The following is a 25,550-nucleotide window of genomic DNA, read 5'->3' on the forward strand; positions in this document are numbered from 1 at the left end:
CTGTCTGCTGTAAGATATATAGACAGAGTTATAGATATATTAATCTTTATATAAAATCTTGTCCTTCATTCTCCTCCTTCGCTGTATCATGTTATTTATCCACCTCATTTCTTGCTATATCTCATAACTCATTTATTCAATTCCACTTTTGTATACGTTCCTGTCTCCACACTGCTCCACCTTCTCCTCTGTCCTCATTCCTGTATTAACCCATCCCTTCCACACTTTTACCTCTCACACCATTACTTGTAGTGGTCTGTGTCTGTAATCCTGCTGTTACTACATGATTTCGTTGTTCGTCACTTTGATAGCACCGCTGTTGTGATCGTGTGGAAATGTCCTGAGAAATAGGTGAATCATATATTTCTGATTCATAGAGCATCATCCAGCCATAAAACCCAACCCTCTCTCTCTCTCGTCCTTCCTCAGCCTGAGCTGCTGTGGATCCACATGCTTTTCCTACTTCACTCGCGATTTGGACTGCCGAAGACTAGAGCTTGCGTTACCAGTAAGTACATTCACTGGATGCCATCTTTTGATTATGATATTGTCCTTGTCTATGTGAGCATGATTATATAGAATACATGGGGGAGTTTCTTCAAGGAAGCCTTTGGCAGTTATGGATTGGTGCCTGTTTGTTTTTTTTGACATCCAGTTTCATGTGGATGATAGTTTCACACTTCACTGCTGTGAACTTTTAAGGCTGTTGATATCATTCATCATACTCTGTATGTGTGTGTGTGTGTGTGTGTGTGTGTGTGTGTGTGTGTGTGTGTGTGTGTGTGTAAATGGTGCTGAAGTAAATTATTATCACCTGAACTCCATAGTTCTCAGGGGTAAAGAGGATTGGAATCAAACACAAACCTTTCACATTATGTTTACTATTCCTTTCAACAAGTCCTGGGTACTGCAACTCGCCCAGCACGTCTACAGTGTTGGCCCTAACTAAAGTAACCCAGTTCATAGCTCTTCCGGTGTGGGTCCAGGATATTCCTAACTGTTATGACAGGTCGCCTCTAAAGTTTAATCCAGCTTTTGCAAAATAATTGATTGTCCACCACGCGCCGCGTGTCTTTTATTTTTTTTCTTTCCCGAGACATCCCCATGTTCCTCCCTCACAGCCTATATGATGAACACTTTAGCACTGTGATAACTGTGTGACTCTATGTACAAAAGGAGGCCGTGACTCTTAGAATGTGTGATGATTTCATGACGCAGGTCCAGGCGAGGCTTTCGTCAGGTGACGTGAAAAGGCTTCGTCCGGATGAGGATAATGTTCGGTGCTTTGTGGGCTTATACCGCGAGGGAGCAAGCATGGGGAGGTCTGCAACACGCGGTGTGGTAGACTCACATGGAGATGAGGGATGAACCTAGTAGCATACACGGTGACCACTCTCCCGGAGTGGACGATGCCTACACAAGTCGCGAGATATGGGGCCGTTCGTTAGCTGTCGATCACTGGTCGCTTGTCCAGGCAGGTTGAGGGTGTGCCTGTGTGTGTGTGTGTGTGTGTGTGTGTGTGTGTGTACTTTCTAAATGATTTTTGCACCTGGAGGAAACTCCGTTATTTGATCATGAATTTATATATTTTGTGCTCAGAAATTTTGTATGAATATAAGTTATGTATGGAATCTCCTCATGAGCCAGAAATCTTTTGTGACGGTGAGTATTGTAGCATTTTGTAAGTAGTGTTGTACATGTATATTTAGATTTTTTATTTATGTGTAACATGATGTGATTATATCTTAAACTGTGTAAAGGATTACAAGGCTTTTTAGGGCCTTTTTTTGTGAAAGGATCTGTTATTTTGGGGGGGTCCAGTGGTAAGGTGTTTAGATGAGAAAAGGTTTGTATATATTTGAAGTGCCGGTTGTTGGTTAGTTAGTTAGTTTAGTTAGTTAGTTAGTTAGTTAGTTTACCGTGAAAAGACTGGAATGAATTATGTTTTCCTAGACCAGTTTTTAGATGATCAATTATGAAATGATTGGAAAGCCTCTTGGGCCAGTTGTTCTCTGGTTCTTTGTGTATACAACAAAGTCATTTGGACGATACAAGTTCAGCACCGTGAGGTAACGAATTCCTCCCCGGAGTCTTGTTCTAATGAAACACCGAAGCCTCATCCTGCTGAACCAACGAATCAGCGAGTCAGCAACTCAAACGGCCCCTTCTACATTAGCAATTTGTGAACATGAAGACTTTGATCCTGCTCTAGAGGAAACGAAAAAGGTTTTAGCCAAGATCCTGTGGTCAGGGATCCTCCTTTTGCATGCACTCTGTGATCCTCTCTCACGTCGAAGCCACGGCAGTAGTCGAGTGAACGTTACTAAAACTTCAAGGAGCAGCCACATATCGCCAGCTTTTGTTACTCGCCACTAACGCCACCTGCAAGCCACATGTTTCATTACAAACAGTAAAGATGAGTGAAGAATTCTGTTGTAGTCGTTACGGATGCGGTTTTTGATTTGTCATGTCGAAGCCCATTTACCTCGGGTGAAGTCTTGCAGGTTTAATGACAAAGGACCTCTCCATCCTCTGAAACCACGTAGTCTCCGACTTAAGTTTCTCCGAGCTAGACACTTAGGAGGGGTGAGACCTTCCGCTACGGTTCAAGAAGATATGGAAGAGAGGGAACCAGCGTTGAGTGCTAAACCTCTACATTTTGAGCGTTGAACATATTAAACATTACTTCGATATTTCGATTGCTGGAGATGCTTAGAGTCAGCAGTAACAGCTGGCGATATAGGCAGTAGGCTGCCTCAGAAGTATATCAACAAGTCCTTCAGTGCTGAGGGGGGCACACCCCAGCACTGGGCTCCGAGAGGCTAGAACTTGAGAGAGAAGCTGGGGTCAAGAGAGGGACAGCTCCTGTGGGTCTGTCAGCATTGGGAAAGTGAATCTGATACGCGCTGACACGTGAAACATTAGGAAATCCGATTATTTATGACCGATAAAAAAGAGAAATTGATTTTGTACATTCGTTCGGAGAAGAAATGGTTTTCATTACCAGGAGTGTTGTTGATCTTATCGAAGTACATGGAATACAGCAAAATGACTTTATAGCAAGAGAGAGAAGTTATAGTTCTTACGATGAGGCAGAGGGAATCTAATTCCTTGCATTTCTTGAAATAGAAGCTTTACTTCCATATTCAAAATGAAACATGCTACAAAACAGGATAGAGGACCCAGTTCTCGGTAGCATAGGAGGCAGAAGATCCAGCTCTTTATAACATGGATTATGAGGAGTGTTTACGGGGCCATATAACGCATCAGCACGGCTTGAGATCCGTTCAGCCCTGGGCTGTGCTGAAGCCGTCAGTCCCGGCCAGGAAGCTGTGCTCTTGATACTCCGTGTGCATGACAGAAGGAAGGAAGGAACCAGAGGACTTGGGCATGACTTGTGCGCCAACAGTCTTACACATATAACCTGCAGTTTTGGGTTAGGCCTTGTTCAGAGAGCAATGATTTACGATGATTGCAATTGGAGTTTAATGACACAGGGAGGGAGAAGCCACCCTTACGTTACAACGTGTTATCATTAAAGACGCCAGACATATGTAAGTTGTGCACACGCCTATACAGGACCTCACACATGCACAGTACTATCCTGTTCGATACTGCAGCATAAGATACACTCTTGGAAACCCCTCAGCAACGTGAGGATTTTCTGCCTCACGTCCTGTGAAATGTTGATGACATGCAAATGTCGCTCTGAAAACAAAGTTTTGTCTATTGAATCCTCGACACCGGCGGTTTTACGCCTAAAGGAAACACAAATTGTACTATGCTTTATCAAAATACAAAGCTTCCCTGCATGTATGCTCTTGTTATGAGTTTGCTGAGTTAAAGAGACCATCCCTTGGTAATGTACTGTGCTGTACATACAACAACGCCAGTACAGCAGACACTGTCCTTGAAGCTCGGAACGCTTATGATTTTCTTTACAAGGGATGATCACTACAGTATATACGCTTACACCCCACTACCTTGGAAACATTCCCTCCGACATACGGGTAAATGTCAAGAGAAGGATGCGAGTCAAGGAACCCATCCACACACAACTTTGAATACTGAGAATTAATGTGATTTCTGCTTTATCCTTAATTTAACTAATGAAGCTGAGCCCAGTTGTGGACAGCAATAATGAATGGTAAGTAGATAATGTTCAGTATTTTTACCTGTGCAGTTTGTAATCAGTCTAAGCTTACACCTGTATAAAACGTCATGTAGAGTATTAATGGCACATACTGTCATACAGTACCTTGCTGTTGTGTATATATATTAGTATTGCTAACATACACTGTATAACGAATTAAACACAATCGCCTCTGTTATTTAGACAGTAAAAGTGTTGAGTGTGTTGATTTTGCGTAATACATTCTTCTATGGTAACAAGAAAGAGCTCACTGGATTGAAATAGCATGAGTATAGATCTGCTTACAAGAATGTGTTGCGAACCGCATTACTGTACCTCGATATGTGTCTGTTAGGGTCTATGCTGCTGCTGTGTGTGTGTGTGTGTGTGTGTGTGTGTGTGTGTGTGTGTGTGTGTGGAGTGCCACCTTGGATATCTTCGTTTTGCTCAAGCCCTTAATTCTGAAATGACCATTACTTGTACACTTCTTATTTTAGTATCATTTACATGATTTTAAATGTGCTTCTTAAAAGCTGAGTATTCTAACCCACGACGTCTGAAAATAGGTAAATACGTGACTGTATAAAGTTAAAAAATCTTAATATATAGCTGACTAGTTTTCAGGTAGAGTAATAGCTATCCAGACGTTTCATCGGCATGTGAATACCCAAAATAGAGCTTGCTAGTAGTGTAGCTAACCGAAATGAAGACAGCCTGAATGCCGTCAAGAGAAAACTTAAGGGGTATAGGATCATAATGCCCAAAACAGCACAGGCTCCTATAAGATTTCTTGAAGAGAGAGTCTTCTCTATAGAACAATCATGGCTTCGGGTATTGCGATGTAGACAAGGGTGACAGAATCCTGGGAAACTATTATTATCAGGCGTCCTGGGCGATACATGGTTAGCCAGAATTTTGGAATGTACACATCTGTCCAAAGTCCTAGAAAAAGGATGATTTTTTCCAGAGTTTTGGAAGACGCGTGGTATTCCAGAATCCCAAGAGACAAATATTTATCCTGAGTCTTGGAAGACGCATTGGTCATCCAGATTCGTATAAGACACATGATTATTCAAAGTCCTGGAAGACACTTGGTTACCAGATTTCTGGATGATACAGAGCGGCACAGAGACCTGGAGGACACGCTGTTATCCAGGAGTCTAAAGACGCATGTTTATCCAGACCTCCAGCTCTTTTGCTGTTTTCAAATTCCTCGTGAATACAAGAACAGCAAGACTTCTGGAAAATACAAGATTACGCAGTATTCTAGAAAAGACATGGAGATCATTTCAGAACTGAGGGCCAAGTCTTTAAAGATATCCGGTGATCACCGATGACCTAATCTGGAAAGTATCCCTAGTGCATAGAAGTATGTTAAAGAAGAGTCTTCCGTATGTCCCTTTTGCGTGGTGACAACATGGAAGGATCTGCTGAAAATATGAAGCTGCGTTAGAACTGTTACAAAGAAGATTGAACAGAAACCTTGATTTAGGTTGCTCACTGTCTTGACTAGCCGCAACACTACAATGGGTTTTCTAATATTAAAACTAACTTTAAGCTGGAAACAGATTATTCACTGTCTGGAACTAACTTTGAACTAGAAATGGGTTAGTTTTTGAATGGAGCTAACTGATTGGTTTATTCGTCATTTATTACCTGATCTAACCTTAAAGCTTATTTGGATTAATTACAGTAGTGATGAAAATCCCTAACATAATAACTAACACCTCACTCTAGAATTCTTTTCCAGAAAGATTTAAAGTCTAATCGAAGGCGATAGAAAATAAGATCAGAGATGGCGTCGACAAGGACCTTCAGTCACTTGAGTGGTTCGAACAGCAATTCTGATTGGAACTTAGAATATTCCTTATAGGTAAAAAGATGAAATTCGATTAACCCTGCTTGTGTAACTATCTATAAGTATTTATGTATATATTTATATATATATATATATAAGGCTCTTTATCACTTAGATGCTTACTTCCTCAAGATAGCTTCGCCTCCTTGAGCTGATGTTTTCATAAAGTGACAGGAAGCATTGGTTGCCACACATTACAGAAAGACCTAGAAGTTGTGAACAATATATCAAAGCAGATTTTCAAGAGAGAATGACAGGTCGAAAATACATGAGAGAAAGAGAGTTTTGAACCTATTTTTTTTTTCATGATTTACTGCTGAGTGTGTCTGTCCTTTTCGTAAACACATGGTCTCAGAAATGTCTTTTTCACACGCAAAGCGTTCGTCGCCCAGATGACTCTTGGAAAAGTATAAAGCGTCACGCTAGCATGGGTTTATCACATTGTGGGCAAGGACCGCCCTCCAGCGTGGCTGCGGCCGTGGAGGCTCCCGGGCCCATGGGCGCCGCGTTTTGGGTGGTTGACCACCAATAGCGGGAAGACGGGGGCAGCGCCGAGGGTCCGGGGCTCTGGGCTCCCACAGCAGGACCTACAGCAAGATTTCTCTGTAGGGCCGCTGTCCAGGAGGCATCTCCCAGTGGACGGTGGGTGGTCGCAGCGGCGCTAGCGGGCGGGCTGGCTGCTATATGAGTGTTTCCTTCTGATGTTCCACCGTCTGCATCTCTTGCAGACTTTTACCTTTAGTCTCAGGCACGAATATGAGCGTGAAGATAAGCGCAAGTGCTGCGACACTGGAATACAACCAGAACGCTCCGTAGAGACCAAGCAAGAGTTCTAGGTCCACGAAGGTCTTCACACTGACGAAAGAGCAGGCGTAGCTCACTGACGCCGCTAGAGAGCCGACTCCTCGGTGTTTCAGCGGGAAAAGCTCGCCAATGTAGAGCCAGCTGATTGGCGAGACACCGAGAGCAAAGGCGATCTCGATGACAAGAATGCAGAAGAGGGGGACCCAGTCTGAGTCTTTCCACTGCTGCCGGACGAGGATGTTCTCGTTCTGGTCGAGGCCCTTCAGGTACATGTAGCCTCCGAAGGCTGCCAGCGCCGCGGACATGAGCATGTTGCTGAAGACCAGCAGCGGCCGACGCCCAACTGTGTCAATCAGCGCCGAGGATGCCATCCCGGCACAGATTTGCACGAAGGCCACCACGACTGCCGCGCGATATGGGTTAAGACCGACGAAAGTCTTAGCCAATATGGGCACTGCATAGAAGTTGAAGGCGTTGGCGCCGCTGAACTTCTGGAAGACCATGAGGCCGCAGGTGATGAAGAGCGGACGGACGAGCTCACGAGGCGCTGCACGTTGCGGGCAGGACTCCGTCTCGCGGCGCAGAGTGGCGATGTTGGCCTTCATAGTAGTCAGCTCTCGCGCTACATCAGTCTCCGACCCGCGCAGCCAGCGCAGCGCGTTAGCCGCCTCAGTGTCCCGGCCTCGATACAGCAGAAAGCTTGGAGTTTCAGGAATGAAGAGTGCGGCAAGGAAGAGGCAGACGGGCGCCACCGCCGTGACGGTGGCTAGCTCCCGCCAATTAAGGAAGGCGCCTAAAAGATAGGAGAGCAGCATACCTATGTTGCTGCTCAGCTTGGCTAAGGCACACAAGCATCCCCGGATCTCGGGGTGAGCGATCTCGCTGATGTAGACGGGAGTGACGACGGCGATGACAGCGGAGCAGACACCACCTATAAGTGCTGCTACGTACAGCATGTTGACATTCCAGGCCACCACAGTCATCAACCACGATAGGGCGAAGGGTATCGCCACGGCGCACAGCACCCGCTTCCTCCCGAACCTGATCGCCATACCGCCTGGTACTGCCCCGAAGAAGGCGCCGAGGAGTGACAGTGAGGCGATCCATGAGCCTTGGTCCTCACTGATGGAGAAGTGGTGGCCCTGAGCCGACAGCGTTGCCATGGAGGCTAGGGCGGGGGAAGAGTAACCCTTTCCCAGCCCGGCGCACAGCGGCCCCAGCGACACGACTAGAGTAGCCAGCACCTGAAACATAACATACAACCATTAGTGGAACTTCAGTGTAAAGAGGCATCGTGGAGTATGTGAGATGAATGTTGCGTGTGTGACAATTCTATTCTGTTGATTTAAGAAGGAAGATTTTAACCATACCATGACTGTTTGCTGTAATATTACGAAAAGGTTGACACACGCATTTTAAACTTGTATGACTTCACTGGTATGGTCCCCTCTCGAGAACGAGACTTACCTACAAACTAATAAAGAAATAAGGTGATATTTTAGACAAGAGTACAGCATATCAGACCAACAAAACTACACCAGCAGAAGGCAGCAAGACCACAATCAGCCATCAGGACTACCAGCAGAATCACCAGAACCAGCAGCAAAAGCATGAGGATCAGGCAGCATCAGCAGCAGCAGCCAGCGTGACCACCAGCAAGCAAGCATTAGGATCAGTCGATCAGCCACTAGCACAAGCTGCAGCCGGCGAGACAAGCAACACCAGCAGCTAGAGCCAGCAAGACACACGTGTCGTGGATTAAAATTGCCGCTGTGTCTGCCATGCTGAGACTTATCTGTTTTTCCTGAAGGGGTGGAAATATTTGAACCTGTAGCTGTTGCTTTGGGACAGATGGAGGTCTGTTGTACTTTGCTTCAAACTTTGGTGGAAAGAGGAGTAATGGAATCAGGTTCCGTAGAGGACAGTTGATTAATGATAAAAGGAGAGGAGAGAGGGAGATAAATGGGTAGGAATAAGAAGAAAAAAAGGAGAAAGAAATAAGACGGGACTGCTGGATAACGAGAGAGGGATGCGAGAAGTACGATGTGCTAGGCTGCTTTCCAAGAACAATTATCTTTTTTGGCTTATGAGTTCACAGATTACGAGTGGAAATAGTCATGGAAACCTGTACAAACCAATTTATCATTTAGTAATGAGGAAGAATGGGAGTTTAGGAATAGTTTTACTTCAAACACACTAAGTCATGGAAGGGTTAGGGTCCCTGTCCTGGGGTTGGGAGGGTTACACCAGATGGACTTGGTTGGGGGAAGAGTGTATCCTGCCAGACAGACCTGGCTGATGCTTTGGTGTCGGTGTTGTGGGGGAATGAACCTTCTGTAATAAAGCTTTTATTATGGTAGTTTTGAGTTTACAGTCAACTTGCTACTGGTGGGCTTTCTGTGCCTGGGATCTTATCCTTCTCTCTCTTGCACCTCTTCCATCCGTCTTGCAGCATCCATTCCTTCCATCACTCTTTCCTTCTACCCCCCCCCCCCCCCCTACGCCTTCCTTCTTTCATTCAGTCTCACATTTTCCTTCCACCTCTCGTCCTCATTTTTTTTCTTTTAATCCTTTAATGTCGTGCCTTCTGTTTCCTTCCTGTTAGGGCGGTCTTCCTCGTCACTCCCCCACCGGACATTTTCGTAAACTAATGATCTTTATTGTAGTGATTTAGGATCTTCGAAATTACCTCATGCATCCCACGTCACCATGCACCCGAGAGACCCCGATCTCCTGACCCCAATCAGTTCTGAGTAGGGGAGGGTTCAGCAGGAGGGAAAGGTTGCCACAGTTTTCCGATGATCCAGGAGGACGGAATGGGGTACCACAGTATGCTTAGGATCCAGTAAGAGGGAGGGGGTTACCACAGTTTGCCTAGCATCGAACGGCAGGAAGGGGGGTGTGCACTGCAATATGAGGGGCAGGAGATGCCCAAGATCCAATAGGAAGGTGTGATTTGCGAACCCGGGACATCTCTGAGGTTTACAGGAGGCAGGGGGCTTAGAGCAAGGTTTAGGAGGAGATGTGATTCACCTGAGGTTGCTGGAGAGAGGGCGGGAGGGAGAGAGAGAAGTAAGCTGGAGAGAGAGAGAGAGGGAGAGAAATAAATAAATACGAGCGAAATGTAGGGTAAAAATGGACGCTGAAGCTGAATGAAATGAATTATTGAGTGAACGAAAACAGAATGTAGGAAATCTATTTCCTTATGTGTTCCTCTGGACCATGACGATGTTATGGGTCGATGCGAGGAAATCACTTTGCTTAGGTTTTCAGTTCGCGGTATAGAGATAATTCTTCAAACTCTTCACTGATGAAAACGAGGCAAAAGATACGGATATAAAACGTTTCTCGTAAGCAGGCTTGAGAATGGAGGAGGCACAAAACTAACAGACACAAGAGGTGTTATCTGTGTATAGCTGACCACCTTTAAGAAAGGATTGTATCATCTTGCTGTGGTTTCTTTAGTAGCCTTGATATTAATCAAGAGACGTCAGGAGAACAAGGAGGAGGTTTAATGTGTCCTTCAGCATTATCTAAGCTTTAAGCTCGGAGAAGAGATCAAGGAAAAAAAAAAAGGTCGATCTTTCACGAATTGATATCACCTCGTCATGAGTTCCAACTTGGAGAACGCCACAAGAGTAGGCATAGAAAACGGTGGGTAAACGAGATTCCAAAATTATATGTTCACTGGCCTCTATCCGTCCCGTCCTGCACTACTTCCTCCCTACCACCTCTGCCTACGCCGGAACTTTGGAAATTAAACTCCATTTCTGCGGAAGAGTAATAACTGGCAAGTATGGCCCTGCGCCGGATCCTCCCTTCCTCTCTCCCACCTTCCCTTCCCCAAACTTTTTCACTCCCTTCCCAGCGCCAGTTCTCCCTTACCCTCCTATACCTCAGCTCCTCGTCTGCCCACCTCGACCAACTCCCTCCCTCCGTTCAGGGGGCCCTGGATCTGCCGCAGTGGAGATCTGCATCATGTCCCTGGCTTTAGCTCTTCGCTCCAGTGTATGTTAATGTTCCGCATTGGGCATGGAAGCTTACGACAGCCGCGTATGAGGCTTCGTGTATAACGAAGCCCTGGTGACCACGTCGCCTCGGGACACGGTGGATCATTGTTTCATTATTACCTCGTCTTGAGGAATGTTTTCCAACAGAGAATCCAATAAGATCTGGTTATGATGTAGTTAGAAGAAGTTTACTAATATTTTTTTGTGTTTATCTACCTTGATTAAAGGTATAACGTTAGATCTACTTAAGTTCATAATGGCATATATGGTTGTATACATAAACTACAATAGGTACCAGTTCGTGTCTTTTTTTTCCTACGTTCATTTCATTGTTGGAAAGAATCTATATATATATATATATATATAACACTGGAGCAACTCAAGCATATTGAAAACCGTGGGACTGTAAATATAACTAATGAATTAATTAAAGTAATCAGACATAATGGTACTCGTAGATCTGCGGAGGTGTTCTGCCGGATTTCACTTTCTCTCTCACTTTCGCTCTTTTAACTACATAATACAGGCTGAGGTGCCCGTGTTCTGTCCGAGTTATGGACTTTACAGAAATGAGAAAGGAATGTAGGTGTAGATAATGTGATAACACACTTATCCTGACGTCATTAGGGCTAATTTCTCTGACATTACACATTCCATCATGGACCTTCTTCATTCATGTACGTTGGACGATCCTCATGTGTGGCTGGTAGTAATTATAACAACAAATGCCAGTAATGAGTGAAACCTCCTCAGTGGTCACATTGTGACCCTAGTGGTGGTACCAGTGGTGGTCCCACCAGTGGCACCAGTATTATCCCTAGTGGTCGTCTCTTCATCAAAGCTCCGCTCATTGCTCTATCGTCATGCCTCATTTCGCTCGAAGTACACACGGGGATATGTTACCCCTGACCCCACGTGGAGGATTGGGGAAGAGGGGGTTTATGAACCCTCCATGAACATGCCCCTTCTTCCAGGTTAACACCCCATAGAAATTAGGTTGGAATTGGCCCAGTTACCTAGTAATTAGATAAGCGACAAATGGACAAACTTTTGACGTCCACCGTTCGGAACCTGATATATATATATATATATATATATATATATATATATATATATATATATATATATATATATAGCCAAACTGTCAATCTTGAATGAGAGACCCAACTCATTATTGTACCGGTACACATATAACTCATCTGTGTAGAGCGTCATTTGACTCACCTGTATTTACAGTATCAGCTGCCTCGCCTGTGCACAGTGTTGGGGGACTCACCTGTGTACAGTGCTGTGGCGCCGGAGGTGTCACGTACACAAACTTGGCCGCTGAGGACCGCTTGCTGGGCTTGCGACTCATGCTGCGGGTGGGTGGCGGAGGGGCCGTCTCCTGCGGGTGGTGGTCAGCGCTGGCAGGCGTGATGACCTGCTCTGGGTGGTGGGTGACGCGGGGGGCGGACCTTGCCGCCCGTGCTGGGTGGTGGTAGTGGTTGGTGGCGGCAGGTGTAGGCGGGGTCACCTGCACTGGGTGATAGGTGGCTTGGGAGGCCGCCTGGTAGGTGACATGGGCCTCCAGTGGGTACCTGCCTTGGCTTGGCGTGATTTCCGGTGTTTAATGGCCCGTTAGAACGACTGGTATCGCTCTCCGTGACCTGTTCACAGGTGGGTCTGTGGCGGAGTTCGAGTCGCATACAGAGCAGACGCACGTCGGGGTCGAAGTTTGAAGGTCAGTCTGTATTTTTCACTTTTCACGTACAAGTGACTCGGCAGAGCTAGGGAGGGACTGAGGACTGTCCGCTCGTCTAAGCCTTTGACCTCAGAATATTTCTAAGTCGTAGAAGTGCAGCAGTCGCGCAAAGTGCTCTGCCACAGTGGTAAGGGTAGAAAACTGATCGATTACTGCAGTTTGAACGCAGTGGCTGACAGAGGGGTAGTTCTTTCAGTTCTCTTCCTCGTTTATTTTCGAAAGTCAGCTACGGAGGAAAGAGTGTCGAAGGGAAGTGTATGATATGAGCATTACGCGGTAAGGGTAACACTCTGTTAATCAAGGACAGGGCTTTACCATTCACTCTGTCGCGGAAGAGGTTGGACATACCACTACGAGTGTGGCATCAGTGGCTTAGGGTTGGTTGGGTTAAGGAGGATACGCCTCACAGTTCGTGTGTTCGGTGCTGTTGAGCCACTCACGTCTCAGGAAAGACGGCCAGAAGTTGACCTGAGGTGGGAGAACGTTCGTAGGAAACTTCTGGGGTTCTTGTGGTAGCACCAGTTCAAGAAGCTGGTCTCCAAGAGAGTGGTCGTGGCTCTGAGCTGGGCTAGGGGTGCATCTAAGGAAACTGTGATCCTCACAAGCTTTAAACTGTGTTCACAGCCAGCAGAGACGGTGTGTACTCGACAGGTCAGATGGCTTGGCTGATTACCTGTGGAGGAAGATGATCAAGATGAAACATCTGCAGCTTTGGAAATGGAAATGTGGAACAAGTTTCTATCCTGATTACAAGAGAATACACAGGGGAAACACAAGTTAATTGACTACACAAATGATAAGTAAAGACTATGGCTCGTTACGTGTGGTCTGTGTCGAGGCTGATGATGGAGACATGTGACGGAGAGTGTGATAATGATAGGTTTTTCGCTGACGTTATTGGATAGGAATGTTTTACAGTTTCCTTGATTTTAACACCAGTTTGTGATACAATGTGATATCTACTATCGCTACGATTATGTATGACAAGTATTAGGACATGAAAAACACTGTATTATGTAAGGCATGATTTGTGATCCTTGACTTTGTATACATTACATTACGATTATCTATCACAGGACCCTGTTTTGTCCTGTAGACTAATGGCGTTAAACAAATATGGATAAGTACTCATCACTGCCTTATCTTTTCCTACTCTCTCATTCTTTTACCAATTTTCCTCTTCTTACCTTTGCCCAATCGCTCTCCCTCCTTTTTCGCATCTTTGTCTCTCGTCATACGTCTTTACCCTTTTCATCTAGGATCTCTACCATTCTCTCTCCCCACATCCTCGTCTCGCAGTCGTACGGAATGTCGCAGCTGTGCTGAAACGCAACCCTTGATCCACAGCAGACTACCGGGAACCCTACTTTCTTGGAAAAGGATGCCAGCTATCAACATCGTATTAAGTCTTCAGCATTAAGTGTTGCTCTCGTGTTCGCTCAGGTTAAGATGACGTTTTCTAGGGCTGTGATGGTCCTCAGGAGTGGATGGGATGGTGATGGTTGTCATGGTGATGATGGTCGTGTTGGCATTGGTGACGGTGGTGGTAGAGGTAGTAGTGATTGCGGTGGTAGTGGTAGGGGCATTTTGGTGGAGCAGAGGTCTGTTCGGGGAAACGAAGTAATTTCCTTGTGTCACTTTTCGAGCATGGAGCTTACGGTGATCTCTCTCTCTCTCTCTCTCTCTCTCTCTCTCTCTCTCTCTCTCTCGAGAGAGAGAGAGAGAGAGAGAGAGAGAGAGAGAGAGAGGGAGAGAGATTCAATGTATGAAGAACCAGCTTCCCGGCCGCTGGAAAACACGAGGAGGAGCAGGATCCGGCGATACACCCATCAATATTGAACCCGTAGGAACAGTGTGTATGGCAACGACGGTTGGGAGGGGTTCCAGGTGCGTGGACAGGGCACACTGAGGCTCCCGGGGTGTGGGGTCATGATTTATCCAAGGGGTCAGCTCCCCCTCTCTGTGAAATGGTTATGAGGGGAAAACTGATAGAAATTGGTCCGGATTGTCGCCCCTATCCATTGCGCCGCTGAGCCGCATATTTCAGAAAGAAAAAGTTTATATCCATGATAGCCATTATATATATATATATATATATATATATATATATATATATATATATATATATATATATATATATATATATATATGTATATATATATACGTATATATATATTCATACACTCGTTCAAGGTTACGAATGAATGTGTAAAGGTGGAAAGCGAAACGTTAACTTCATTTTTGTCATTCGTAAGTCTAAAATCCCTGCGGAAAATTCACGTGAAAAGCGAACATGTACAGCTTCAGATGAAGGCATGTAACATTTAGTGCAGCCATGGTATGTGACTGCAGCACTGGGAACGTAGTCGCCAAATATTTACAAGTGATTTGTTGAATAAGAATCCAAAGAAAACAAGTTGGTATGCCGGTGTATGCTAAAATTTGCATAGAGATGAAATTGCGAAAATTCGCCTAACCGGAGTGATATAACAAAATCCACATATGAGGAATGATTAGACAAAATACATTAAGACCAGACGGATGTGCGAAAATTCGCAATAGCCAGATGGATATGCGAAACTCTTAAGTAAAAGGAGGTGGAGGCCGGAGCATGATGCAGTAAGGAGGATGGTTCCTAACGAATCGCATCATCTTCTCCTGAAGATAAGAACGCGCCACCTCGCGCTCAGCGGCCCGGCTAAATCAGCCCTTATAACGCAGGGACTCGAAGGGCTGGTCTCCTGTGCCAGGCGCGGGAGGCTCAGCGGAATGCTTCGGAGAGAGAGAGAGAGAGAGAGAGAGAGAGAGAGAGAGAGAGAGAGAGAGAGAGAGAGAGAGAGAGAGATTCAGCCTCCCAGTGGACTCACTGATCCGATAAAGGCAGTTAATTTGGCAATACCATTTTAGCGCGTTTTCCACCACGCTTCACATACTCATTGCCATCCTCAAACGAATCTTACGAGTGGCGACTTCTAATTAACTCTAGATTAGCTACTACACTAGAAAGTTGCCTGTATTAATTTGTCGTAAATTCCCAGGCTTTTGACTTTTAAAGAATTTAATATACGTTTATGATGCTCCTCCTAATGAAGATAATTTTAGTGGATCATATGCCAGTGTGTGTACTTCATTCTTCTTCATTCCTTACTCTCTGCCGTCTTCCAGTCTTGGGGTAGTATTCAGTGACTTGGATTCAGTTAACCGTCGCTCTTCCGATAGACGCACCTCGAGGAAATAATCTCTTTATGCTGATTGATTTCAGGCAAGTATGCCACATCCTCACGTTGCCACTAGTTACTTCAGTCCTGCACACCTTAGTCCACCTTCACGCAGTCATTTGCACCCCTCCGCTCAATAGGGCCCCTCCTTAACTCACCATCAGGCACTTATTGCCCGGTCCAGCCCCCTGCAGTCAGCCTGCCATCAGAGAGTAACTGGCCATGCCACTTACCTCAACCTCCTATCATCAAGTCACTGCCCTCAGCTATAAGAAGTTCCTCATCAGTAAGTTTTGCTCGCTTGGCCAGAGGATGATGATCACCTGAGCTTTACCTCCTTCAGTTCCTGGTCTGAGTGAGTTGTTCTATCGCTTTCGTTCTCTCCTCTCGTCCTCCGTCTGCTCTCCTTCCGTCTGCTCTCACATATCCTTCTTGTACCTTCACATGTCCTTCATTTTCTTTCGTTTGACATCCGTAGCCTCTTCCCTGCTGTATTCTTATCTCTAACTGCCTTCTATCTCCTTCTCCCTTTTTTCTCCCTCTCCCGCTTCCTCCCTCTTCTCTCCTCCATCTTCCGTTCTGCCTCTCCCTCAGGTAATTTATATCACCTCGTACAAGGGATTAGTGAAGAAGATACTGACCTTGTATTATAATCCTTAATGGGCAATATACGTTGCCCAGATTAATTGGACTCTAAACATTAGCTACATAATGTACTCTCTTTTACGTAAAGGACAGTCTGTTGTCCATACCTGTTTGTCTGTCTAATATGTTTGTATATCTCTGTCATCCTTGTGTCGTCTGTGCCTGAGTCTATGTCTTTGCTATCAGTTTCTGTATATTTGTCCATATATTTCCATAACTCTCCAATCACTTGTCTAGTTGTTATTCTGGTTGTTTCTCTGCATTTCTCTCCGTTTGCCTCTGTAAATAACCCCTTTATGATGGTGCGTTCGTGGCTTCGTTGACGCATAAGGGATGGTTCTGGTCCGTCGTCGGTTTCGAACCCTGGTTCAGCGGAAACGAATCAGCCTCTGTAAGTTTTGTATACTTGTTTCCCGGCAACTAGAAAACTGAATGGCATAAAATCCATAACTCTATAGTTTGCAGTTTGCCAGAGTTGCTTTCCCCTTATGAAAGGGTTTGACCTGGAACTTAATGTGGCTCATAACTTGAAAATTCCACGTTAAATCGTGGGACAAAACACAGATATTTTTCAATACTTTCCGAACAACATTTCCGGCCATTTTCTATTTCACTTCCAATAACTACGCTGCGCTGTGGGCGACACAAGTGTCCCATGAAATACCCTTATAGCATTATGTGTGGTTTCTCTCTGCATATATGTAAATATCCTTTCTATATACTAGTGTATATATATATATATATATATATATATATATATATATATATATATATATATATATATATATATATATACACACACCCGCACACACAAACAAAAACTGAATACCCAATCGTGGGCCAGATCCACATTTGGCTGGCGTCCAACCAATCAGATGCCTTGGCCTGCGTGACGCCACGTCCCTCGCATGGTGATTGGTTGCTGCCTCGACGTCTCCCGTTCATTATAACTTTCCCTTCCTCAACAGCTGGACATGTGCCTAAGGAGGACCGCTCGTTGCGCCAGAGCGGTGTGTCGGTGGCTGAGATGGCACTTTGGGCATCAATGTCTTGCTGTTATGAGGAAGGGATGATGTAAAGAGTTATTAAACGCTGCATAATTAATGAGGCAGATGAGAGCGGCCATATTGGTGATTTCCAGTCACGGAAGACTTCATCGATTCCCCCAAGACGAGGAGGGACCAGCGCCGTTGTGCTAAAGGGTGCCTCACTGTACGGACGACCATGGTAGTGCCCATTACTGTCACCCGGCAGTGTCCATGACTCTCAGCCAGCAGTGCCCATCACTTACACTCAGCAGTGCTCATTACTGTCTCCCGGCAATGCCCGTTACTTACACCCGGCAGCGCCCATCACTCTCACTAAATTTTTCAATTGCAATATGAAAAAGTGACGAGATATATAATTTTTCTTCTTCATTCCGGACTTGTGATTTTAAGATGCCATTGTTGTCTACCTCCAAATAACCTCTAAAAGAGCCTCAGGTTTCCCCGTGCATGTCTCAATTTCCTAACACATCAGGATCTCTGGACATGAGAGAAAGCCTTCCTTCTCCTCTTTGCCACAATAAGCACCCTATGATCCTCACCCACCACGGAATTATTTCTCCCCACAACGATATCCCCCCCCCCCCCCACACACACACATAGACAAACACACATCTTCCCTCAACACGACTTCAAACAACACGTGCCTCCTCCTCCACTGCAATAACCCCCACATCAACACAATGGCCAGCCTAACGCTATCTCTGGGGGGGGCTCAAGCCCAGGATATTTATCTTTGGTACTAAAACTGACAGTGTTCTTGTCACAGTATATCATGAAATGCTTGCCTTCAGTGTCATAACTCTTCTCTAACCCTGAAATACGTTTTTTTTCTTTTGGTAGTTTACAAACTCCGTCGGAATCATTTTATTTCATTTAATTTCTTTATGCGCCCCGTCTTCCACATACACACACACGCACACCCTTCGTCAGTAGGGCAGGAACATGGTTACAGGGCTTTTTTTTATTTCTATTGCCAATACTGAGCTGCTCTTTAATTCTGTTTAGGCCGTCATGCTTTTCCGGTGTTGAGCGCCATATATCTCAGCATCATCCAGAAGTGTCGTTCATAAGTGCCATTCTGTCAAGGAATGCCATCCAACTCTGGATGCTTTCAATTACATGGTGCCACGCATCCAGGAGAGTCATCCGTATCCGAGTGCCTTCTGTGCGGGGTTGACATCCATCTAGAAGCGCCAACCACATCCGAGTGCCATCCATTCAAGAGCGATAGCAATCCAAGAGTGCCATCTGTCCAAGGGCGTCATCCATCAAAGAGTGCCATATGTCCACGAGCATCATCCATAGTTGAGTTTTAAATGCGGCGATCACTAAAAGGGATTCATGCACGTTTTTCATATGAAAATTCACGTGTATTTTGAATGAGGATTCTCTAATTGAATGAAATGGCACAAAGGGATTTGTGTACTTCATTGGTGTACTTTATGGATGCATTTCCGGCGTGGAAAGTGTATAGTCAACGAAGGGATATGTATCCAGCAATTGAGATATGTATAGCTAAAAAGAGCTGGAGTGTTACCAAGTGTTGTAATGCATCACCAACAGGATGTGTGAAGCCAGTCGTCAGCTAATCCCACACAACTTTCAGGGCAAGTTTATAGCTGAGTTATAACGTGAACGTTGGTAATATGTGGTGCAAGGTGCTTAAACATCTAGATAAGAAACGTAACCAAAAGAGAGGAAGAATTGAACCACTGACATCATAATGCGGCAAAGAGAAAGAGAGGGAGACAATGCTGCTCATGAGGGAGAAGTCAATTAGGGAAGAGAATAGTGCAAAAAAGATGATAAAGAAAGATCCATTGAAGAGAAAAGGTATTTGTTTACTGGCGAGTTGAAAGCAGAGCTGCTTTTCTATTAGCGACCCCACTGTGTATGTGCAGGGAGACTAACCTATCATTGAAGGTCGATCTTGACTACTAAGATGTGTGTCCTAGTCTGATTGCAGCAGTGGGGCAGAGCGAGCCTGCAAGTGACGACCTTGACAGCTAAGGGCAAGGTGTGGGTGTTGGTGGGACGACCCAGTGCATTGGTTGTGGTCAGCCAAGGACAGAGAGGATTTCGACTGTCCGGCGAACTTTTACTCGTGGCGCTTTTAAAAGGATCTTCGTGTAAATGGCTGGCCTGCCGGTGATGCTCCCACGGCTCTCTCTCTCTCTCTCTCTCTCTCTCTCTCTCTCTCTCTCTCTCTCTCTCTCTCTCTCTCTCTCTCTCTCTCTCTCTCTCTCTCTCTCTCTCTCTCTCTCCGTATATATATATATATATATATATATATATATATATATATATATATATATATATATATATATATATATATTTTTTTTTTTTTTATACTTTGTCGCTGTCTCCCGCGTTTGCGAGGTAGCGCAAGGAAACAGACGAAAGAAATGGCCCAACCCTCCCCATACACATGTACATACACACGTCCACACACGCAAATATACATACCTACACAGCTTTCCATGGTTTACCCCGGACGCTTCACATGCCTTGATTCAATCCACTGACAGCACGTCAACCCCTGTATACCACATCGCTCCAATTCACTCTATTCCTTGCCCTCCTTTCACCCTCCTGCATGTTCAGGCCCCGATCACACAAAATCCTTTTCACTCCATCTTTCCACCTCCAATTTGGTCTCCCTCTTCTCCTCGTTCCCTCCACCTCCGACACATATATCCTCTTGGTCAATCTTTCCTCACTCATTCTCTCCATGTGCCCAAACCATTTCAAAACACCCTCTTCTGCTCTCTCAACCACGCTCTTTTTATTTCCACACATCTCTCTTACCCTTACGTTACTTACTCGATCAAACCACCTCACACCACACATTGTCCTCAAACATCTCATTTCCAGCACATCCATCCTCCTGCGCACAACTCTATCCATAGCCCACGCCTCGCAACCATACAACATTGTTGGAACTACTATTCCTTCAAACATACCCATTTTTGCTTTCCGGGATAATGTTCTCGACTTCCACACATTTTTCAAGGCTCCCAAAATTTTCGCCCCCTCCCCCACCCTATGATCCACTTCCGCTTCCATGGTTCCATCCGCTGACAGATCCACTCCCAGATATCTAAAACACTTCACTTCCTCCAGTTTTTCTCCATTCAAACTCACCTCCCAATTGACTTGACCCTCAACCCTACTGTACCTAATAACCTTGCTCTTATTCACATTTACTCTTAACTTTCTTCTTCCACACACTTTACCAAACTCCGTCACCAGCTTCTGCAGTTTCTCACATGAATCCGCCACCAGCGCTGTATCATCAGCGAACAACAACTGACTCACTTCCCAAGCTCTCTCATCCCCAACAGACTTCATACTTGCCCCTCTTTCCAAGACTCTTGCATTTACCTCCCTAACAACCCCATCCATAAACAAATTAAACAACCATGGAGACATCACACACCCCTGCCGCAAACCTACATTCACTGAGAACCAATCACTTTCCTCTCTTCCTACACGTACACATGCCTTACATCCTCGATAAAAACTTTTCACTGCTTCTAACAACTTGCCTCCCACACCATATATTCTTAATACCTTCCACAGAGCATCTCTATCAACTCTATCATATGCCTTCTCCAGATCCATAAATGCTACATACAAATCCATTTGCTTTTCTAAGTATTTCTCACATACATTCTTCAAAGCAAACACCTGATCCACACATCCTCTACCACTTCTGAAACCACACTGCTCTTCCCCAATCTGATGCTCTGTACATGCCTTCACCCTCTCAATCAATACCCTCCCATATAATTTACCAGGAATACTCAACAAACTTATACCTCTGTAATTTGAGCACTCACTCTTATCCCCTTTGCCTTTGTACAATGGCACTATGCACGCATTCCGCCAATCCTCAGGCACCTCACCATGAGTCATACATACATTAAATAACCTTACCAACCAGTCAACAATACAGTCACCCCCTTTTTTAATAAATTCCACTGCAATACCATCCAAACCTGCTGCCTTGCCGGCTTTCATCTTCCGCAAAGCTTTTACTACCTCTTCTCTGTTTACCAAATCATTTTCCCTAACCCTCTCACTTTGCACACCACCTCGACCCAAACACCCTATATCTGCCACTCTGTCATCAGACAAATTCAACAAACCTTCAAAATACTCATTCCATCTCCTTCTCACATCACCACTACTTGTTATCACCTCCCCATTTACGCCCTTCACTGAAGTTCCCATTTGCTCCCTTGTCTTACGCACCCTATTTACCTCCTTCCAGAGCATCTTTTTATTCTCCCTAAAATTTACTGATAGTCTCTCACCCCAACTCTCATTTGCCCTTTTTTTCACCTCTTGCACCTCTCTCTTGACCTCCTGTCTCTTTCTTTTATACTTTTCCCACTCAATTGCATTTTTTCCCTGCAAAAATCGTCCAAATGCCTCTCTCTTCTCTTTCACTAATACTCTTACTTCTTCATCCCACCACTCACTACCCTTTCTAAACAGCTCACCTCCCACTCTTCTCATGCCACAAGCATCTTTTGCGCAATCCATCAATGATTCCCTAAATACATCCCATTCCTCCCCCACTCCCCTTACTTCCATTGTTCTCACCATTTTCCATTCTGTACACAGTCTCTCCTGATACTTCTTCACACAGGTCTCCTTCCCTAGCTCACTTACTCTCACCACCTTCTTCACCCCAACATTCACTCTATATATATATATATATATATATATATATATATATATATATATATGTATGTGTGTGTGTGTGTGTGTGTGTGTGTGTATTAATTGATGTGGAACAGTACAAACGAACTTCTTGAAACAGGGACTTCAGAATATGTGTGTCTAAGTAAGAATGAATCTTTAGTCCGCCGTAGGTATTACAATGATTTTGTATCTGTCTGTCTCTGAAATTTCGTTCTGTAAATTAACGTGTTTAACTTCTTTTTTTTTCTTTCGTTTCCATCATTATTTTCCCACGGCTCAGTCATCCCTGTCCATGTGTGTTTTCTCGCATAATAACAGCCAATATATCACGGAGGATAATGTCTCCCTGGAGTAGCAGCGCCTCGCCCGAGGGATAGGCTGTCAGGCGACGATTAGTGGATCGGCCCGAAGAATAAGTTCAGCGTCGCGTCTCCACTGGAACCCGTTATCTGCGAAGTCATGCATGGGAGAGAGAGAGAGAGAGAGAGAGAGAGAGAGAGAGAGAGAGAGAGAGAGAGAGAGAGAGAGAGGAGAAGGGGGTTGGGGAGATGGGAGAGGATGAAGGAGGAAGGCGGGGAGATGGAAGAAAAATAGGGAGAAAGGTGGTTGGAGGTGCCTTCTGCTATGTTATCCTGTTCCTACCATGGTCGAGATAACAACTGCAGATAACCCCGTCATGAACCATCAGGTCTCTGGTAGATGTCCCTCCCACGCACTCTTCCCCCCCCCCAGCTCTCTCCTCTCCCTCATTCCTCCCCCTCCTCTCCCTCCACTCCCTCCCTCTGTAGGCCAGCAAAGATCACACCCCCTCCCCCTCTCACGCTAATCTCCTCCTTCCTTCCTGCACCTCCGGTCTGGTTCCACCAGTGGCACTCAGGAATGCAATTAGTGCCAGAGGTGGAGCAGTGCCGGCACCAGCTTGTGGCCCTCTGCCTGGCTAGAGGGTGGGAGGAGGGGAAGGGAGGGGTAAAGGAAGGGGTAGGATGAAGAAAGGAAAATAAGATGAGGGATTATCTTCAAGACTGAAGTAAATCCTATAACTGAACGCTTGAAATGCTTCATTGTATATAAAAACAATATATATATATATATATATATATATATATATATATATATATACAGAGAGAGAGAGAGAGAGAGAGAGAGAGAGAGAGAGAGAGAGAGAGAGAGAGAGAGAGAGATTTAAGATTATTGTTGTTCCATCTTAGATTCTTTCCTGTTGTAAATGCTTTAGTGGAAGGAAAAAGAAAGAAAAGATTTGGGAATTCGTATGCAGAGTGAATTTAAATTATTCATATATATAACCAGCGTTTCGAACAGCACATGAAACACTGTATTATCCAAAGTGGTTGAAGAAATATGAATACTTTCCTTAAAAGCTGTGTGTGTGTGTGTGTGTGTGTGTGTGTGTGTGTGTGTTGTACTGTACAGATGCATTATTGCAAATAGCATCGTTATCAGTGTAAGTGACTTCGTATGACTGGGCTTATGGGGAGTAGCTGTTTTTGCATTCGTGAATACACGCGTGACATTCGGTAAACATGAATACAAACATTCGCGTAATACTGATTATATTTGTGCTTTACCATTCCTTGGGATAACAGTAGCACCCTCACATACGTAGAGCTTTAACATTATCTGAGAATTGAAGGAAATAGCATAAACTAGTTCGTGAAAGAAATATTTACTTCTTTCTTTGTTCTCTGTTTCCGGTACGCATTTATTATTATTTTTGTTTATACTTCATTGAAGACCTGGCTTCGATAAGGACTGTATCTTCCAGCAATAAAGGATTACAAGCAACATCAGATCATTATGTCGTCTCGAAAATTAAGAATTATATATATATATATATATATATATATATATATATATATATATATATATATATATATATATGCAAAGACGTATAATGAAACGTGTGAATTTATTTTAGATTAGTGAAAAAAGATCCAATCGTCATATTTTCCCAAAATATCGTGAGTAAATAAGACCTCACCTTCCGGTAAATAATAATATATGCAAATGAAGGGAATGATTTCTGAATTTTTTTTTTTCATTTGGAAGATCAAACGCTGAAATTGGGAAATAGAAGGTCTCCAACTACGTCGTTCTTCGGTGGTTAGGTCTGTGACTTTAAGGAAGAAGGGGGAGGAGGAGGAGTAAAGGAAAGGAAGAAGGAGCAAGAACAGGAGTTAAGAGGAAGGAAGAGAAGTGGGAAGTTATAGGGACTGGAAGAAGAGGAGGAGGACGAGGTGGAGGGCGGTAGTGGAAGAGTAACAGGAAGTGCATGAGATGAAGAGGAGCACTAAGAAGATGGAGGAGGAAAAGGAAGGTTGGGGATGGAGCGGAGGAGGAGATGAAGAAAGAGAAAAAGAAGAACGTTCCGTCATTGTCATCTCCAGACGTTGAATTCCCCGCACCGCTCTGCCCTCTGGCATGTTTTGGCCTTACCATTTATCATTTAGTTCATCAGTCCTTTCCATCAGTCAGTCTTCCTGTTCATCAATCAGCCTTTCTGTTCAACAGGAAACTTTCCTGTTCATCAGTCAGTCTTCCTGTTCATCACTCAACTTTCCTGTTCGTCAGTCAGCTTTTCTGTTCATCTGTTTATCGGTCAACCTTTTTATTTATGAATCAGCCTTCCTGTTCAACAATTAAACTCCCTTTTCATCAGTTAACTTCTATGTTCATCAGGTAGCCTTACTGTTCATCATTTAACCTTCCTGTTCATCAGGTGACCTCCGTGTTTGTCAGCCAGCCTTCTTGTTCACCGTGTAGTGTGTCTTTTGAACACATAACCTTCATAATGATCCCCTAACCTTCCCTACATAGTAGTCGTGTGCATTACAGCAAATGTCAGGATGGTTAGTGACAGCGGCTTAATGAGTCAAAACTACAGGACTTGTCATCTTCCCTTCCCTGGCCCGGGTTAGTCCTTTTTTTTTTCTTTTTGCCTCACATACACGTAGGTTTCTGTACACACACTCTGCTCCGATGTATGCATAACATTCGACAACGCCCTATCATACCACTTGTTATTTTCAACTCTCAGTTTCATCTGAAGTGGGCGCTACGCACTAGCTTGGATGATGGCAAAATTTCGTCACGGGTAGAGAAAGTTCAAAAAGATGGGGGTCACATGGGACTTTGATTCTCTGCTCGTACTGTACAAACTGATAAGCACACACATATATTCCTAGACACTCATCTTTACTCCTTTCCCTTACTCTCTCTCGCTCTCCCCCCCCCTCTCTCTCTCTCCCCCCCCTCTCTCCAACTTACCCCTTTACGTCCGCAGCCTCCTGATGAAAAAAAAACAACAGTTGATGCTGTCCTCAGAGATAGAAAATACATAAACAAAACGGGGGAAAAAA

At 44.6% G+C, this 25,550-nt stretch overlaps 1 protein-coding gene across 1 annotated transcript in view; it reads right to left on the reverse strand.

Annotated features, from left to right (window-relative positions):
* Positions 1–864: 864 nt before the first annotated feature.
* The window catches only part of LOC139753489 (trehalose transporter 1-like protein), a 98,664-nt gene continuing 73,978 nt past the window's right edge, over positions 865–25,550 (reverse strand). Inside the window, exons 2-3 of the mRNA XM_071670079.1 lie at positions 12,081–13,221; positions 865–8,038 (exon numbers count right to left, since the gene is read on the reverse strand). Of these exons, the coding sequence (XP_071526180.1) occupies positions 6,671–8,038; positions 12,081–12,161 (1,449 nt within the window). The 5' untranslated portion in view covers positions 12,162–13,221 and the 3' untranslated portion in view covers positions 865–6,670. The remainder of the gene's footprint in view (positions 8,039–12,080; positions 13,222–25,550) is intronic.

The sequence above is a fragment of the Panulirus ornatus genome, chromosome 14 (genome assembly GCF_036320965.1).
Source record: "Panulirus ornatus isolate Po-2019 chromosome 14, ASM3632096v1, whole genome shotgun sequence".
Classification (NCBI taxonomy): Eukaryota; Metazoa; Arthropoda; class Malacostraca; order Decapoda; family Palinuridae; genus Panulirus; species Panulirus ornatus.